General features: G+C 41.8%; 1 protein-coding gene across 1 annotated transcript in view; it reads left to right on the top strand.

Annotated features, from left to right (window-relative positions):
• Positions 1-18,030, top strand: part of LOC126267806 (sodium/potassium/calcium exchanger Nckx30C) — a 1,385,039-nt gene that overhangs the window by 390,976 nt on the left and 976,033 nt on the right. The window contains exon 2 of the mRNA XM_049973112.1: positions 1,148-1,171. Coding sequence (XP_049829069.1) covers positions 1,148-1,171 — 24 coding nt within the window. The remainder of the gene's footprint in view (positions 1-1,147; positions 1,172-18,030) is intronic.

Raw genomic sequence — 18,030 nt, forward strand, 5'->3', positions numbered from 1 at the left:
TTCGTTTTCTAAGAGCATTATTGTAATTAATCTGCAAAAAATTTCCAGTCTTATAAAACAACGCGATGGCACTGTTACGTAAGCGGAAAAGTATTACTCAAAAGACCAATGGCTGCAGATGCTTACGCTGGTATTACTGTAATTGTTTCACTGTAAAGAGTACATCAGGAAATTCAATCACATTTTACACGATCATTAATCATGTTTTTTATGTAGTTTAAGTATCAGAATGATCCATTAAGGGCTCTCATATCCATAATAAATAGTAACACAAAATAAGACGAGCACCTATCTTTTTCACGTTTTCATACGTCTCGTTCTCATCAACTCGGAGGATCACAAGGCGTCTTCCCTTCTTCCTTTACCAGTACAAAATAATATACACCCATGTTCAAAATTTGCAAATATGTGAAAATAAATATTCTAAAGACATACAATATGGTGAAAGTGATAATATTTGTTATTGATACAGTATTCCTTCTATTCAAAGATATTATTCATTACTAATAAAATGGTGCCTCTGGTATAGATAAAACTAGTTTACTCAAGAGATTCGTTTTCTAAGAAGCATTATGGTTCGGCGCCGTTACTCAACAAAAAAGTTTACATGCCTGTAATGATGCCTTGTGGGACTGAGAATGATACATAGTAAACTATGAGAAATGTTAAATACAATGAATATTAAAATTACTGATTCGAGGTTGTAGTCTTTTTGCTCCCAATCTTGAGCGAAAGAAAAACAGATCCTTCAAAGAAAGTGTCTCTTCGTGGAATAAACCAAGAAAACAATCACCACCTAAGGATTTTTTGAGTTAGTGTGTTTTAGCAACATTCAAAATTTATACATGTTTTGACACTGGTGATATAGTTAATAATGTCAGTAGTAACAACATATTATTCTGCCGGTGCTTGCAAGTCCCGTAATGTGTTAAGCATTGTAAAAAGAGGCCCGAACATTGCCCCCTGGGGCGCCGTTTCGCACTGCCGCTGTTAGCTGGGCCGTGAATCTGCGGCCGATTGACCGCTCCCTTTGTTCTTCTGACCGATCTGTCTGTCTGTCTGTCTGTCTTTCTGTCTGTCTTCTCTCTCTCTATGTGGTGTGTGTGCTGCTCGAACTAAAACAGTATTATCCTTTTTCCGTTTCCAGCACCAGAGCGCAGCACAGACGCTGGTGAGTGTGGGCGCACTGGCTTTGCTCACTCCTTGCTCGTTGTCAAAACAGACCTTAGCTGCCTAGTTTTGTACACTCCTGCACGCGTGCATACCGCATGTCCTCACAAAAACTCACTTCTCTTTTCTACTATTGTCTCTTTTTCTCTTTTTTCACTATTTTTTCTCTCATTGCATATCTAATATTGCGAAGCAGCTTGTATCGTCGTTATTAAGCATTAAACTGTAATTTTGAGAGGTACATAAATATGCTGTATTACAGTGAGAAGAGCATGATGTACACAGTTTGGCAGACATAGTACATGTTAAGGGAGTACTGTAGTATGTTTAAGCTTTCTCACAGACTTTCTGGCACATTGTGCTGTCATACATTGGCAGTAGACGTACACAGAGTTACTGACATTATTAGCAGGCGTAGTTTACATATTAAGAAGGTAGTTATGACATAGTGTAAAATTCATAGCATAATTCATAGAAAACTACAGATAGTGAAAAACTGTTCATTTTAAAAGCACAATATTTCTCACAAAACAAAACACTTTAATGGTAGCATAATTGTGTACATAATGTATTGTATAGCTGTAGTATTAAAAGTATGTTCATTATGATCTAGAAGAAAAGTAGTTAGAGTCACAGAATGATAATGAAAAGCATATGAATTCTGGAAGCGCAGTAATTTAAAAATTTCATTGGAAGAGCGTGTGACTACTACTAAAGCTTACTTCAATTTTCTACCTCATGTCTTGTACCTTGGTGTTTACGAGATGCCCTCTTCTATTTCAGTGAAGCTGTTCCTATTTTTGCTATGAACTATAACGACAGTTACGTTATAAAATGCTTACTTGGACACCGTATACTAGTATATTATATTCCTGCTAGTTAATATTTAACGCAGCCATGGACGCAACATTTAAAATTTCTGGTACAGCGGCACTAACTCAACTGTGCACTTAATTGGAAGGAGACAGTATAGTGATAATCCAAAGTTCACAACAGGAATTTAAATACAAGTTACTACTATGAGAAAGTAAGCTTGATTTCCAAAATTATTGCATTTATTAAACGATCTGATAGTCCTACAGATTGGCTTCCACTTTAAGCATAAAGCAAGAAAGTAGACGTTTCCCCTTCGGCTAGCATGTCACATTTAAATTCATATACACCTCCAGTGTCGATGAGTTTAGCACTGTATCGGCACCATGTTGTACTATTAACACTTTTATGATTGCAGCAACAACAGTGGGAGATCCTGAAGGGTCTGCACCCCAATATTCACCGCCTTAAGTAACTTGAGGACAAACCCTGATATAGCAGGTTTTATGAAATTACGAATATACTGAGCAGCGTGGTATCGCTTTGTTCATACACTGACATCGTTTATTCTAACGTACGTCACTTTCACTGTAATAACTCGTATTTTTAGCATTATAATTTCAGGTCATCAGTATTTCATCTTTCACATAGTCGCAGCTTCCGTTAGCCTCCATCAGATAAGTGAGAGGAACTGTAGGGGAGTAAGAGATGAGTATCCACAACATAAAAAATACGGAAACTGTTCTCAGAAGCTCTACATGAAGTTTTCAGATCCTTTAATTATGAAGAAAAAGAATGGTTATCTATTCACAGGACATACTTGTAAATACTTCGTTTTGGTGATGCCATTGTACAATTTTCTTTGCTTGTATAGCAGATAAAAGTCAACAGCTAACAGTAGAAATTAATATAAAAAATTTGTAAGCATGTCTCAAGTTCATTAGAAGAAAACTAGAAAAGCATGTAATCAACCATGTAAAAGATAATATTAAAAATGAATTTTTTCTGTGTAGGACTATTAGAGACGACGGCTTGATGGACACCAAAGGAGAAACAGAGGAACAAAAATCGCCTGGAGTGCTTTTCGAAAGTATACAGAGTTTTCAAAAGTAGGTTTCCGATGTATGTGAAATGTAAATGAGTGTTACCACTTATGACAATGAGTTGACTTTCATGGAGGAAACCATTTAAAAACTGAGTCAATGAGTGTGGTGCAGTGTGGACTGGAGATATGCAAGCTGAAAACTCTCAATACACACATGAAAATAAACAAATGGTTGGAGGAGCAGACTGGAGTGAAAGTCGTTATAATGACAGGAAAATTAAATGGAAGTGGGCACGACATGTTGCAAGGGGAATGGATGATAAATGGTCGAAGGACGTTGCCTGCTGCATTCCATGATCAAGACTGCGACTTAATGGAAAGATCAATCTGAAACATGCAAGAGTAAAATGGATTGACGTAGCAGAAGGCCATAACGCATGGAGTGCCCTGGAGAAGGCCTGTATTCTGCAGTGTGTCTCAAATTCCTCCTGCTGCTGATAGTTATGATGACAATCAGGAGAAGGAGGAGCTGTAGGAGCCAAAACAGAAGAAGGAGAAGGAATCATTTTAACAGGTGAGAGCCTACAAGGCAGGAGCAGTTAAATGTGGGGTCATATTCATAGGACTTATTACCCATTCACAAATCGTCTTTTTAGCAAGAATAATTCTCTTAGATTAAGGCCAGTGGTATTGCTTACTTTCTTCTTCTTCTGCTTCTTCTTTTTTCTTCTTCTTCATGGAACAGACTTACATAGCTGATGCCATCTGTTCTTGGTCGCCTTACATCTTCTTTCGTAACGATTTGTAACTGATGCTCATTTGACTAATCTCTCTTCCCGCATTCTGTTGATATGTTGTTTTCATTTTACACGTGCTTGTTCTACTTTTGTTTTACAATATTGCTTGTACTTGATATCTGAGAGTACTTCCTCTAACTTTCCTTAAACGTTTCACTTCAGCAGATGGTATTCTTCTCTTGCATTTCGTAGTTAATTCTGTTTCATCTATTAGAAAGGGGGACCTATTATTTTGCAACATTTTTTGTTCTCTTCTGAGCCAATGTTCAGTATTGTGTCACATTTGAAGCTTCATTTGAAACTTATTAGCGTTATCGTTTTCATACCCATAGCTAATATGGCAGCCTAAGAAGTGGCTTTTCATCTAGTACTATTTTAGAGAGAACTGGAGACTTCCCACTGATCACCATCAGTTTAGTTCCTTTGCTGAACGCTTTTAGATATTAATTATTACAAATTCAGTGAACTGCAGACTAGATATCATTTTCTGTCTTCTCAATAATTATTTGATCATCTGCAAGGAACAAAGTATTTATTAAGCTGATCCGTTAAGGATGTTTAATAAACTGTGGCTGTGTACTCAATGTAAAAATTGCAGCCAGTCACTTTTCTGAAATATTGTTTATTCCATAAATCGGTTTACGAATCTTTTCAGGCTCGTAGTGCACAGGAGGTTACAAAACTATTTCAAAGCGTAATTCTGAGTGCTGGCTTGCAACAGTATGGACGGCTTTGTTATTAGTGTCCATTGAGTTATTAGCCAGTGTGACTGACAGTTGGTCACACATCACTCACTTTTTGCAGGACATGAATATATATACACCGATATTGTCAAACTTTGCCAGCAAAGCACACCATACACAGCACATGCTGGACGCTCGTAAATACAACACAATATCAACAGGTAAGAATGTATGTACCTGTTAAATTTTATCATTGTACGATTGTGCGATACATAGCTCAGAAGATTTGGTGTCACAAACAGTGAGAGTCTCCCATAGGGGTGGAAATGTAAGCTCAGCTCAGGATCACTTGGAGCAGTTTCAACGACATTTGTTGGTTACATGTACAAAAATACTGCGAGGGTAACGTTCCTCACTATATCTAGGTGTGGAGGTGCGGTTTATAAGGGGCGACATAAAAATGTTTGAAGACGATCTGGTATTTATGTTCTTTATTTACCTGACTGGGAGTAGTTACTTTTGAAAGTGCGAAACGCGATTTGTCTATTATGAGAACGTCCTCAAAGGTAATGCCTCCGAATTTTTAATGTGAAAAATCTTAAACATTTTCAAATAAAACAAAACAATTCTACGTCTTTATTCCTCGTATCTATATATTTGGTTCTCAGCATAGTCACCCTGGGGACGAACGAGAGAAAGTTTGTTCAGTTTGTTCATACCGTCACAAAAGAATGTTCGCCTTTGTTGACCGAGCCACAAGTTCACCACAATTCCGAGCCCTCAACCACACCGCGAGAATGAGCCATCACTTCTACCAGCGAGTTTGTAGAGCACAGGTTATGCCACATGGCTGAATACCACAGATAAATTTAACAATCTCTTAGGCTCTTATGGGGTAAACCAGCGGAGAATCAGACATATGTGTGTGAAGTACTGTGTATGCAACATACGGATGCGCCGGTGAAGCCGCTGGTAAAAGATTAACAATTAAATTAATATTGTGAGTCTCCCGTGCAAGCCTTTAGATTTGGTGTCAGTCCAGCAGTTTGCAAATCCATTTCATTACTTGATGTATTAATCAACCGTTAGTTTGCCTCTCGATGCTGAGTGGAGCTTTCAACTACAGAAGTATCCACGATGATCAATGGTAATTGAGCCTGGGATCGATAATCAAAGGATGAGGGCGGTGTTCGGGGCAGACAGTTTACACTGAGGCGACAAAAGTAATGGGATAGCGATATGCACGTACAGAGATGACAGTAGCATCACGTACACGTGGTATAAAAGGGCAGCTCATTGGCGGAGCTGTCATTTGTACTCAGGTGATTCACGTGAAGAAGATTCCGACCTGATTATGGCCTCACGACGACATAATTCTCTTAGATCGCCTAATGGCAGGCCGAGAGCAGCGACGTTTGCGTAGAGTCGTCATTGCTAATAGACAGGCAACACTCCATGAAAACGGGTCCGAACGCTGTTGCAGAGGCAACGGAAAAAGCATGCGAAGTTCAGAAGAACGCGAAATCCTGAAGATGGGCTAAAATTTACAGACGCGCGAAATTTGGCACGTACTTCGATGCGAGATGCCTTTAATAGGTTCCACAACGAAACATTGTCTCGAAATTTGGTAGAAAATCCGAAGAAATTCTGGTCGTATGTAAAGTACACAAGCGGCAAGACGCAGTCAATACCCTCGCTGCGCAGTGCCGATGGTACTGTTATCGACGACTGTACCGCTAAAGCGGAGTTATTGAACGCAGTTTTCCGAAATTCCTTCACCAGGGAAGACGAATGGAATATTCCAGAATTTGAAACACGAACAGCTGCTAGCATGAGCTTCTTAGAAGTAGATACGTTAGGGGTTGCGAAGCAACTCAAATCGCTTGATACGGGCAAGTTTTCAGGTCCAGATTGTATACCGATTAGGTTCCTTTCAGATTACGCTGATACAATAGCTCCCTACTTCACAATCAATGGTTCAAATGGCTCTGAGCACTATGGGACTTAACACCTGTGGTCATCAGTCCCCTAGAACTTAGAACTACTTAAATCTAACTAATCTAAGGACCTCACACACATCCATGCCCGAGGCAGGATTCGAACCTGCGACCGTAGCATTCGAGCGGTTCCGGACTGAGCGCCTAGAACCGCTAGACCACCGCGGCCGGCACTTCGCAATCATATACAACCGCTCGCTCACCGATAGATCTGTACCTACAGATTGGAAAATTGCGCAGGTCGCACCAGTGTTCAAGAAGGGTAGTAGGAGTAATCCATCGAACTATAGATCTGTATCATTGACATCGGTTTGCAGTAGGGTTTTGGAGCATATACTGTGTCCAAACATTATGTATCACCTCGAAGGGAACGATCTATTGATACGTAATCAGCATGGTTTCAGAAAACATCGTTCTTGTGCAACGCAGGTAGTTCTTTATTCACACGAAGTAATGGCCGCTATCGACAGGGGATCTTAAGTTGATTCCGTATTTCTAGATTACCGGAAGGCTTTTAACACCGTTCCTCACAAGCTACTTCTAATCAAGCTGCGGGCCTATGTGGTATCGTCTCAGTTGTGCGACTGGATTCATGATTTACTGTCAGGAAGGTCGCAGTTCATAGTAATAGACGGCAAATCATCAAGTAAAACTGAAGTGATATCAGGTGTTCCCCAGGGAAGCGTCCTGGGACCTCTGCTGTTCCTGATCTATATAAATGACCTGGGTGACGATCTGAGCAGGTGGTGCTGTAACTTACCATCCGAAGACCAATATCAGCTGCAAAGTGATTTAGAAAAGGTTGCTGTATGGTGTGGCAGGTGGCAGTTGACGCCAAATAACGAATAGTGTGAGGTGATCCACGTGAGTTGCAAAAGAAATCCGTTGGAATTCAATTACTCAATAAATAGTACAATTCTCAAGGCTGTCATTTCAACTAAGTACCTGGGTGTTAAAATTACGAACAACTTCAATTGGAAAGACTACATAGATAATATTGTGGAGTAGGCGAGCCAAGGGTTGCGTTTCATTGGCAGGACACTTAGAAGATGCAACAAGTCCACTAAAGAGACAGCTTACACTACACTCGTTCGTCCTCTGTTAGAATATTGCTGCGCGGTGTGGGATCCTTACAAGGTGGGATTGACGGAGGACACCGAAAGGGTGCAAAAAGCGCAGCTCGCTTTGTATTATCACGTAATAGGGGAGAGAGTGTGGCAGATATGATACGCGAGTTGGGATGGAAGTCTTTAAGCAAAGACGTCTTTCATCGCGGCGAGATCTATTTACGAAATTTCAGTCACCAACTTTCTCTTCCGAATGCGAAAATATATAGTTGAGCCCAACCTACATAGGTAGGAATGATCATGAAAATAAAATGAGAGAAATTAGAGCTCGAACAGAAAGGTTTAGGTGTTCGTTTTTCCCGCGCGCTGTTCGGGAGTGGAATGGTACAGAGATAGTATGATTGTGGTTCGATGAACCCTCTGCCAAGCACTTAAATGTAAATTGCAGAGTAATCATGTAGATGTAGATATAGTACCACAGACATCAATGTGGGACATACGACGAATGTATCCGTTAGGACAGTGCAGCAAAATTTGGCTTTAAAGGGCTATGGAAGCGGACGACCGACGCGAGTGGCGTTGCTAACAGCACGCCATCTCCTGCATCGCCTCTCCTGGGGTCGTGACCATATCGGTTGGGCGCAACCGTGGCCTGGACGGATGAATCCCCATTTAAGTTGGTAAGAACTGATAGTAGGTAGTGTGGCGCAGATCTCATGAAGCCATGGAACCAAGTTGTCAACAAGGCACTGTGCTAGCTGGCGCTGGCTCCGTAATGGCGTGGACTATGTTTACATAAAAGGGACTGAGCCGATCAATGGCTAGAAATAGTTCTGTTTGGCTACTTGGAGACCAGCTGAAGCTGTTCATTGACTTCATGTTGCCATCAACGATGCTATTTTTAGCGATGACAAGGCGTCGTGTCATCGGTCCACAATTGTTCACGACTGGTTTGAAGAATATTCTGGACAGTTCGAACGAATGATTTGCCACTCAGATCGCCCAAGATGAATCTAACATTTACGCGAAATAATCGAGAGGTCAGTCGGTGCACAAGATCCTTCACCAGCAACACTACCGCTATGGATCCATATTTCTGCAGGGGACGTCCAACGATTTGTTGAATCCATGCCACGTAATGTTGCTGCATTAGACCGGGCAAAACTGGGTCTGACTCGATACCAGCAGGTATCCCATGGCTTTTGCCATCTCAGTGTATAAGTATTCATAATACTTGTTACTGAATGTTATGAGTGTAGTTAGCGAAGATGTAGGGATTGACTCTCTATAGGAAGAGGTGTAAGACGTTATAAAACCAGGTGAAAGACCACCAAATAGAAAGAAATTTACTAATCACTCATGGGCCACGCTTCTGCCCCCTTATCTCCCCGATATATTTTTCAGAGGCTTTTCGGGGACTTGAACTGAATACGCCTAATCTTGTCCCCAAGTTTCAGTATGGAACTTTTCTTCAGTTTCTGAGGATTGACACTAATTCTAAGAATGTTTTACATCTCCATCAACGTCAGTCGTTTCATTAGGTGTTGTCGATTAATTATTGTGGCGCTGTAGTTTACTGAATCTGCAGGGTTCTCCTACTGACTCCTTATATCATTAAAAAATAAAACAAAAATTGGAAGCTTTCCGAGAAACACAAACCACTAAACAAAAGAGTTTCAGCCGACTGTGTGCAGCAGTTTGCGTCGGACAAGCAGAATGGCTACACGAAATGTAAATGAGAATCATAGTTTACACTACGACGGGAAAAAGTTATATGGGAAAAAGAAAAATATGTAAATTTTCTCGAGTAGAGTACCTAAAAATTTTAGAGTCTCCCTGGCTATTGTCATATCCACACACAGACCAACTGAGTGTACCGAACATATACTTTTCTTTTTCTTATTTACTGTGATTTCAAGCTGTGATTAACTTCTGTTAAAAATGTGGCACGAGAGAGTTAAGGCTTTTATGGGAAAGACACTGTAATTCTTAACTGTTTAACTGTAAACTTACAAGTGACACACATAGGAAACCCCAAGTAATTGTTACTTACTTTATCCCAGTCACTCAAGACCAAAAAAGGTTGACCTGGGAAAAAAAATCGTGTAATCGTCAATTTTTGAATAGTGGTATGGGCGAGTGTCATGAACAACATACCAAAAATCGTTACCTGTCTGGTTTGAGTGTTGGGTAGATGGGTAAGTGTGTCTAAAGGTTACTTTTTTGGGTTTTTCTTGAATATCTCGAAAGCTGCGACTTCTAACGAAAATGTTTCCCAGGCAAAATTAAACTATAGCACATTTCCTACAAAGAAGTTCATATTTATTTGTCTCGGGTAGTTCAAGTCTCGGCGTTTTGGGGATCGAAATATCGCAAATTATTAAAAATTATATTTTTAAGGTATAAAACTGATATTTATTGTTAAATGAAGTGGGTTAAGAACAAATGTTATATATACGATATGTGGGTGCAGTAGAATCACGTTAAGGGATGCTTAACGTTCTAGGGGTGTAACAGGGTGCCGAAGCGGGGTGGAAGGTTAGGAGTGAGGGAAGGTAGATAGCCGGATTGTGGTTGCGCACTTCCCTCCTTCATAGATTTGTAAGATGAGAAGCGAGTAAGCAACTCCACATTCTCTCCACCGCCTTACATCGAAAAGCAACTACAGGATGTTTCATGAAGTCATACTGAATGTTACACTGCTCGCCTTATGAATCACTGGCGACGCAGTGCACACACACACACACACACACACACACACACACACACACACACATACACACACTCCAGTGGTGAGCGGGAGGGGGAGGGGTGGGGAGGAAGAGATGTTTGTTTTCCACAAAGTTCAAACGGTTCAAATGGCTCTGAGCACTATGGGACTTAACATCTGAGGTCATCAATCCCCTAGAACTTAAAACTACTTAAACCTAACTAAACTAAGAACATCACACACATCCATGCCCGAGGCAGGATTCGAACCTGCGACCGTAGCGGTCGCGCGGTTCCAGACTGTAGCGCCTAGAACCGCTCGGCCACACCGGCCGGCTTCCACAAAGCGTGTTAACGGTACGTAACATATAGATATGGAATGCTAATAATACAAATGCAAGCAAAGTATATGGACAGATTCTACGTAAACCTTTGCACAGTAGGTTGATTGGTTGATTTGAGGTAGGGGACCAAATAGCAAGGTCATCGGTCCCATCGGATTAGGAAAGGACGGTAGTCGGCCGTGCCCTTCCACAGGAACCGTCCCGGCATTTGCCTGAAAGGATTTAGGGAAATCAGGAACACCTAAGTCAGTGTGGCCGGACGCGGGTTTGAACCGTCATCCTCCCAGATGCGAGTCCAGTGCGCTAACCCCTGCGCCTCCTCGCTCGGTGTGCAGTGTTCTACACTGCTTCAGGGAAAATTGATTCTTAGTCGTTCTCTACGGCAGCTGCAGCTTTCTTCTGGAATGGTATCTTCCTGCACCACGAGCACCACTCGGTTTTCATTTTACAGACGGACTGGCCAGTTCTCTTATTTATGTAGGCAAAATAACTTCAAAGAACTCGTTTTTATAGAGTGGAGTTATCTTCAGAGTATTAAGTTACAAATTATTTGCAGGTGTTAAATGAGTTTTATGTAAAATACGTTCCTGTGAGCGATAGCTTGGACGTGATTAATCTGTAAGTGTGATTTTGACAGAGATCTACGTTTGTGCGTAAGGGATAGGACAGGTAAATGTGGCCTCTTGCTAATGTCTATCGTTGACAGCATGTTGTAAAGGCGTGTAGCCTTGGAGTCACTTGGTGAGGAAGTAATGAATAACGAGAAAGTTGCTTCACTTTTCTCATCACTAATTATGTGAATGGTAGACTGCATAAATTTCTTCAGTTCAGGAATTTCTGGTACACCGAGCGAGGTGGCGCAGTGGTTATCACACTGGACTCTCATTCGGGTGGACGACAGTTCAGACCCGCGTCCGACCGCCCAGATTTAGGTTTTCCGTAATTTCCCCAAATCTATCCTGGTAAATGTCGGGGTAGTTCCTTTGAAACGGCACCGCCTATTTACTTCTCCATCCTCGAGACAAAACGAGCTTGTGTTCCGTTTCTAATGACATCGATGTCGACGGGAAGTTAAACCCAGTGTACCTTTCCGCCTACCTATTTGCACTTATAGAGTTGGATACACAGAGCGGAGCCACTTACCACACATCTACAGTACATCTTGCAAGATGGGTGCCAGTCTGAGTGATGGAATACTACTGACCATGTTTAAATCTAGGACAGTAATCTGCTGTACTACATTGCTTGATACGCGTTGAAATATCTGAAGTTCCTTAACACCTAGGTAACCTACTGTTACAGAAGGAGCCATTTTGGGCCTCTTCAGATGATGGAAGATATGAGCCTGAGATGATACATTTAATACCCTCAGGCTATGAAACGTTTTCCAGCCTTTGATAGTGGAGACAAAGAAACTGACATTGTCGAATACATAGTGGCAACATTTTACACGTGGGGCAGATTCTTCAATGTGGTAGGCAGTTGACGGCTTCAGCTGTTGAGTTTTTTTACATAATAGCACATTTAACAACAACAAATAAGTACTCACTCAGAAAATAACACCACTACATAAACACGAATCCAGTGAAGATAATTTGTCGGCTCTCACCAGAGATGATGATGAAGTACCATGCTCTTCGACAGAGCGTAGGGGACGATGTGGGAGACCCTAACCGCCGTACTAGGGACGCTCCTAGGCGAGGTGGTTTGCCATTGCGTTCCTCTGGCCGTAATGGGGATGGATGATGACGACACAACAACACTCAGTCATCTCGGGGCAGGTGAAAATCCCTGACTCCTCCGGGAATCGAACCCGAGACCCCGTGCTCGGGAAGCTAGAACGCCACCGCGAGACCACAAGCTGTGGACTCTCATCAGAGAACTGGACAGCAAATATTGGGGAAGTGTAGTCTGTCTGTAAACTGAAATGGGAACAGCACTCGTGCTGAGGAAAGTTGCGTTTCCCGGAAGAAAACTACAACTGATGCGCAGAATTTGCCCTCAAGTACTTTGTAGATTCTGCCCATATGCGTTTTTAGGGATAGTATTATTAGTAATTTGTATCTGTAATCCATGTAGCGTTGCGTGCTTGCTCTTTATTTTACAGTCATATGAAGGAGGGAAGTGCATGACTACAATCTGGCGACCTACATTCCCTCAAGCTTCTAGCCTCCACCCTCCTCACCACTTTTTCATCCTCTTACACTCGCCCCCCTCCCCCCTCTCAACACAGTTTCCACCTTAAGTGGTTCTACTGCCATTGTTGCTATGGTTGCCCCTCTGGTGCAAATATTTAGTTTTGGTTCTTAACTCATGTTGTTTGACAGTATGCATTAATTTACAGCACTGAAACACAATTTCTTCATAATATGAGATTTTTCCGTCCACTGCAACGTGGGAACTATTAGTCCTAGAGAAAAAACAAGTTGAAAATTTTTTATGACATTTAATGTAGTTTAAATTTTTACAGGGGTACATTTTCGAAAGAAGTGGCGGTTTTCGAGATGGTCGAGAAAAACATAGATAGGGAATACTTAAACATCCCCCTCCCTCCAATACGCATCACCCCACAACCTATCGGTCAAGATTTTTGCTGTTACTCATTAGCCTTTCCCCTCCCCTCTACGACTGTGCAAAAATTTGCGAATTTTTCAACTAATTTTCCTTCGTTGAAAGGTACTTCGAATTTAATCATAACTGATGATTGGCACCAAATTATTACAGCGCAGGATAAAACTAAATGAACATAAATAATGTGTGAGCCTGATTTCGATGTTTCGAAACTATCAATTGTTTTAAGGTAAGATCATCCGCCTTAGAAGTCAGTCTATACTTCTCTGTAGATCAACTCAGTCTGATTCTGCCTAGTGAACCCCGTCTATTGGTATTTGTTGTATTAGCACACTTTTGTTTGATGTAACACCTATAAGTGCCCGATCTTAAAACTCATTAACCCACCTTCTCCTTAGGTATATACGGAGGAACGCTAAATCAAATATAGCAAGAAGATAAGAGCTACATTTCCATGTTGCAGATGAAATAGCGCCCCTCGATGAGCTGCACAATTTACTTAGCACAGACTACCACATTACTTTCGAAAATTTGATGGTAAAATATGTTTGTAATATAGAATTAGCGTCATAAAGACATATATTCATTGACCTGACGTAGATCCACACTAACACTTCGATAACATAGAAGGAAATCGATATGATGGTATAAAGATGCATTGTTATTTCACTGTATATGTGAAAAGATGTTTCTGAGGAATGATGTACACTGTGCAAACAAAATAAAGGATCAATTTCTCGAAACCCCATAATTGTCTAGTTCCGACGCATAAATTGAAATTTGGCTCAAATATGCCTACAAACTTCTTATGTAATGATATGAAAACGTAGCGGCCTGCGACGTCACCCTTGGACGCACGGTGTCGACATATGGGAAGAAAAGGCCGCAGCTCAGAAGTTCATGTGAGCTGTATGGTGGGTTAATGACGTCACATTGGTACCAAATTTCATCACAATTCTACGTAACGCCACCGTGGACGTGTCGCTTGATGGGAAGGTCGTCACACACACTCTTACTCGCATTCCCCCCTTTCTTTTGCGTCGTCTTCGGTGGAGATCTGAACCGCAACACGCAGCGTTGAAGTCACGCGGTTTTCTTGTGGGTGGGCGTGGAAACATTTCTGTCACCTTACAGATCGCATGAACCGAGCTGAGATCACCTCAGGGGGTGGTAGAAATGACATCAATGAAATCTCTTGTATAAAGGATGGAACCGCTAGGGACTGTTCAAAACCATTCGAGGAAATTTGTACGTGGTCCCAAGCACCAAACTGGTTTATGCTTCGTCAGCGCTTGTGTTTCGTACTCTCCTATCGTGTGATTACGGGTGGCTAAATTATCAATGTGTGGATCAAACGGCAAACGGTCCCCATAATATGGCTGACTTCGGAAACGCTTTCGGTGCCACCCACGCATCTTTACTGAGCACTTTTAAAACGTAGTTGTCGGAAACTTCAACACCAATTTGGTCTCGCGGCTGCTCTAACGCCTATGGGTTAGGCAAACTCTTTGACATCTCTTACGTGTGCTTTGTATAGCTTCAGCACCTAGAGCAGCCGCGAGGCTAAATTGCTATCGGTATTTCCGCAGGTGCATTTTTTAAAATGCTCGGCAAAGGTGAGTGGGTGGCACAGTGGGTGTTGTCACCGAAATATGGGTGTTAGAGGAACCCTTTGCCGTTTTATTCAACAACCACAAAATAATGTAACAACCTCCTCCCCCCCCCCCCCCCTCACGAACCCCGTGATGACGCGACGGGAGAGCACGAAACAGAAACGCTAGAAAAGCATAAAAACCTTTAGCTATTTCAAATCGCGTTCAAATTTCGTCGATTGATTTTGAAAGGTCGTTAATGGGTCCACATCATGTACCAGAGCAAAAACTGCGGTCGCACTGCACTCCAAAGGGGTCAGATGACGTTTATTGGGATGCAGCCTCACAGTGTCCTCAGAGTAGGGCTGTAACAGCCAGTGGGTGGCAGCAGCCTCGATCGCTGTCAAGAATGCCGTCCTGTTGTTCATCACACTGTGCACTGTCATTCTCGACTGTGCAACTGTGTAGGAATTCCTAAGGGACCAAACCGCTGAGGCCATCGCTCCGTAGACTTACACACTACTTAAACTAACTTAAATTCACTTCTGCTAATAACAACACACACACCCATGCCCGTGGGAGGACTCAAACCTCTGGCGTCTGGCGCAATCCGTGATATGGCGCTTCAAACCCCGCGATGGCTGTCATTTTCGAGTGCGAAATTTGTGGGAATCAAGGCTCCACAGGAAGAGGGGATTTCGCTCACTCCATTTATGGCACCCCGTGAGGTCTCTTCGTGTCGATCGTGAGCGGCGATGTTTCCCTCGGCCACTCACATAAAACCGTGAGATTTCAACGCTGGGCGTCGGACTTCCATCGCAGGGATGTCAAGAGAGCGGGTGAAATGAGAGTGGCGATCTTCCTATCGTGTGACACGTCCATCATGACATATGGCCGAATTTTGGCAAAATTTCGTGTCAATGTGACGTAATTAAAGCACCTTACAGATCGCATGAACTGAGCTGTGGCCTGTTTCTTTCATTTGTTGACATCTTGCCATTTGAAGCGTCGCTAAGCCAGAGGGTGATGGCGCAAGCATCTAAGCTTTTGCAGACACCTTTGAGCCAAATTTCAAACTTATGCTTCGGAAAGAGAGACAATAGGCCATTTTCCTAAGTTGAAAAAATGGTTCGGATTATTATTATGACTGATTATGTCATTTAGACAGCCTTTACGGCCAATATTGTCATGAAATGTCTGTTATTTTTATGTAAATAAAGCTTAAAAATAATTAAATATCAAGATCTTGCCACGTGATCGAAAACGCTCTGTTACTGGGCGAAGCTGTGGTGGCGTCACAGACTAGGAGTAAGATGAAGCCATACATGTATTATAGACGCGTTAGCTGAAGTTATTTTTAAGTAATTTTTCTGCAAAAAGGTTACCTATTTTGGTATGGAAAACGCAATTACAACTTTTGAGTGCTGATAGCGGAAGCCTTGCGAAAGTTGATGCGTTAATGCTCCACTCATTTAGAGGATGATATGTGCAATGGGGGACATTCTTTTCCCTGCTGCACGCAACATAATTAAATTCGCTCAAAATTAAGAAATTACATAACAGCGCAGGCGCAGCGCTCGTCCATCTCCGCACCAGGAGCTGGCGCTGCCCTAGAGATGGACCAAATTCTGCTTCCGCCGATCAACGTAATAATATGTAACGTAGCCAATGAGATTGCTGCTTACGTAGAACCTTTTCTCCTCGCGGATCACACTCGCGCAGTGATACATGAACGCGCGAGGTATTATAACGAGTGTACAGACCTCCGATTAGTCAGTCCGCATTAGTCTGTACCAGTCTGTACGAGGTCTACTTTGGTCTCTACCAGTCTATAGTCAAGTTTCAGTCAGCGCCTAATAAGATTACCTTATTCCTGTACAAGGCCATGAAGATAAACGTATAGACACTTTTGTCAAGTATCAGAGATATATATGAGAAAAAGATTAACGTACCAATACCAAAGGAACTTCAGAGTGTCAATTGTAAATAGCATCCTGAACCAAGTTAAGTAATTTTTATGCTTGTTATTATTTTAATAAATGTGTGTGAAAATTAATCAAGTTCTGTTAAAAGTTGGTCGCCGTAAATCTGCTACTCTAAGCGTGCACGTGGCATTTGTATCGTCTGACCTAACGGCAGAAGATAAACAGGCCACGATAAGACCGCGAGACATATTGCTGATACTCTCCTACTTCGTTAGAGCGACAAGTCAAATAATCTGATGGTGTGTACTGAAGGTCTTACAGTGCGCTCACCACAATAACTTTTGAAAATGAATGCCTATGTTATAACTTGACTATCAGTCATGAGCTACGACCAGACGTAATAGAATTATTGTTGGCAAAACTTGCTGAATTTCTTTGTAGAAGACACTCACCAGCGATCATCGTCCGGCAGGTATTCGGCGGCGCGACGGATAGCGCATTCGAATGCACGTAAAGCGGAGCAACATCGAATCCTGGAAATGTCATATATTTTTACGAAAATAGCGTAAGCAAGAACGCATTATAGTAGTTGTTTAGATTGTGGAATGTGTTATTTTTAGCTTCACGTTAGTCTTAGTCTGAGAAATGGACAACAGATGATAAATGCATTTACTTTGCGAACAAACAGTTCACTTTTTCGGAAAGCATTGCTAATAGTGAAGACATTACCATACCCCCACATTACAATGAAGAGTAGGACGATGAGGTTATACGAAGAGATATAAAGCGTGTACAGCATGCAGGTTAAGGGCTGTGATCTTAGTGATTATACACTAACGTTAGGGTCTGAAGCAGACTTACTTCATCTTTATCTAAGACGACGAAACTGCAAAAGTTTAAACAATAATGATCGTAGCTGGACAGCAAGAAGACAAAAACATTGTTCTAACAAAGTAAAAATTGTTTGGTCACATTAACTAGAAATCATATCTCTGAAAGTGGCGTGTGTGAACAGCGATTGCAAATGTAAGCGCATGTGAAAAGCAAGGAAAGCACAATAATATTTTGTTTATGATCGCTGTGGTGAGGTTTTGTAACTGTGCTTTGGTTTTCATATGAGAGGGCTACCGAGACGTTTTACAAATAAATTAAAATGTTCTTTCGGGTTAGACTCGAACCAGCGATCTATCGATAATCTTGAAAAATTCGACGGTCAGTCGCTCTAACAACTGAGCTACCGGATAATTAACGTGGAGTTGGGTAAAACGACAATGTTCACTAAGAGTTTAATTTCACTGAATGACGCTATTCTTCGTT

Source organism: Schistocerca gregaria, chromosome 4 (assembly GCF_023897955.1).
Source record: "Schistocerca gregaria isolate iqSchGreg1 chromosome 4, iqSchGreg1.2, whole genome shotgun sequence".
Lineage (NCBI taxonomy): Eukaryota > Metazoa > Arthropoda > Insecta > Orthoptera > Acrididae > Schistocerca > Schistocerca gregaria.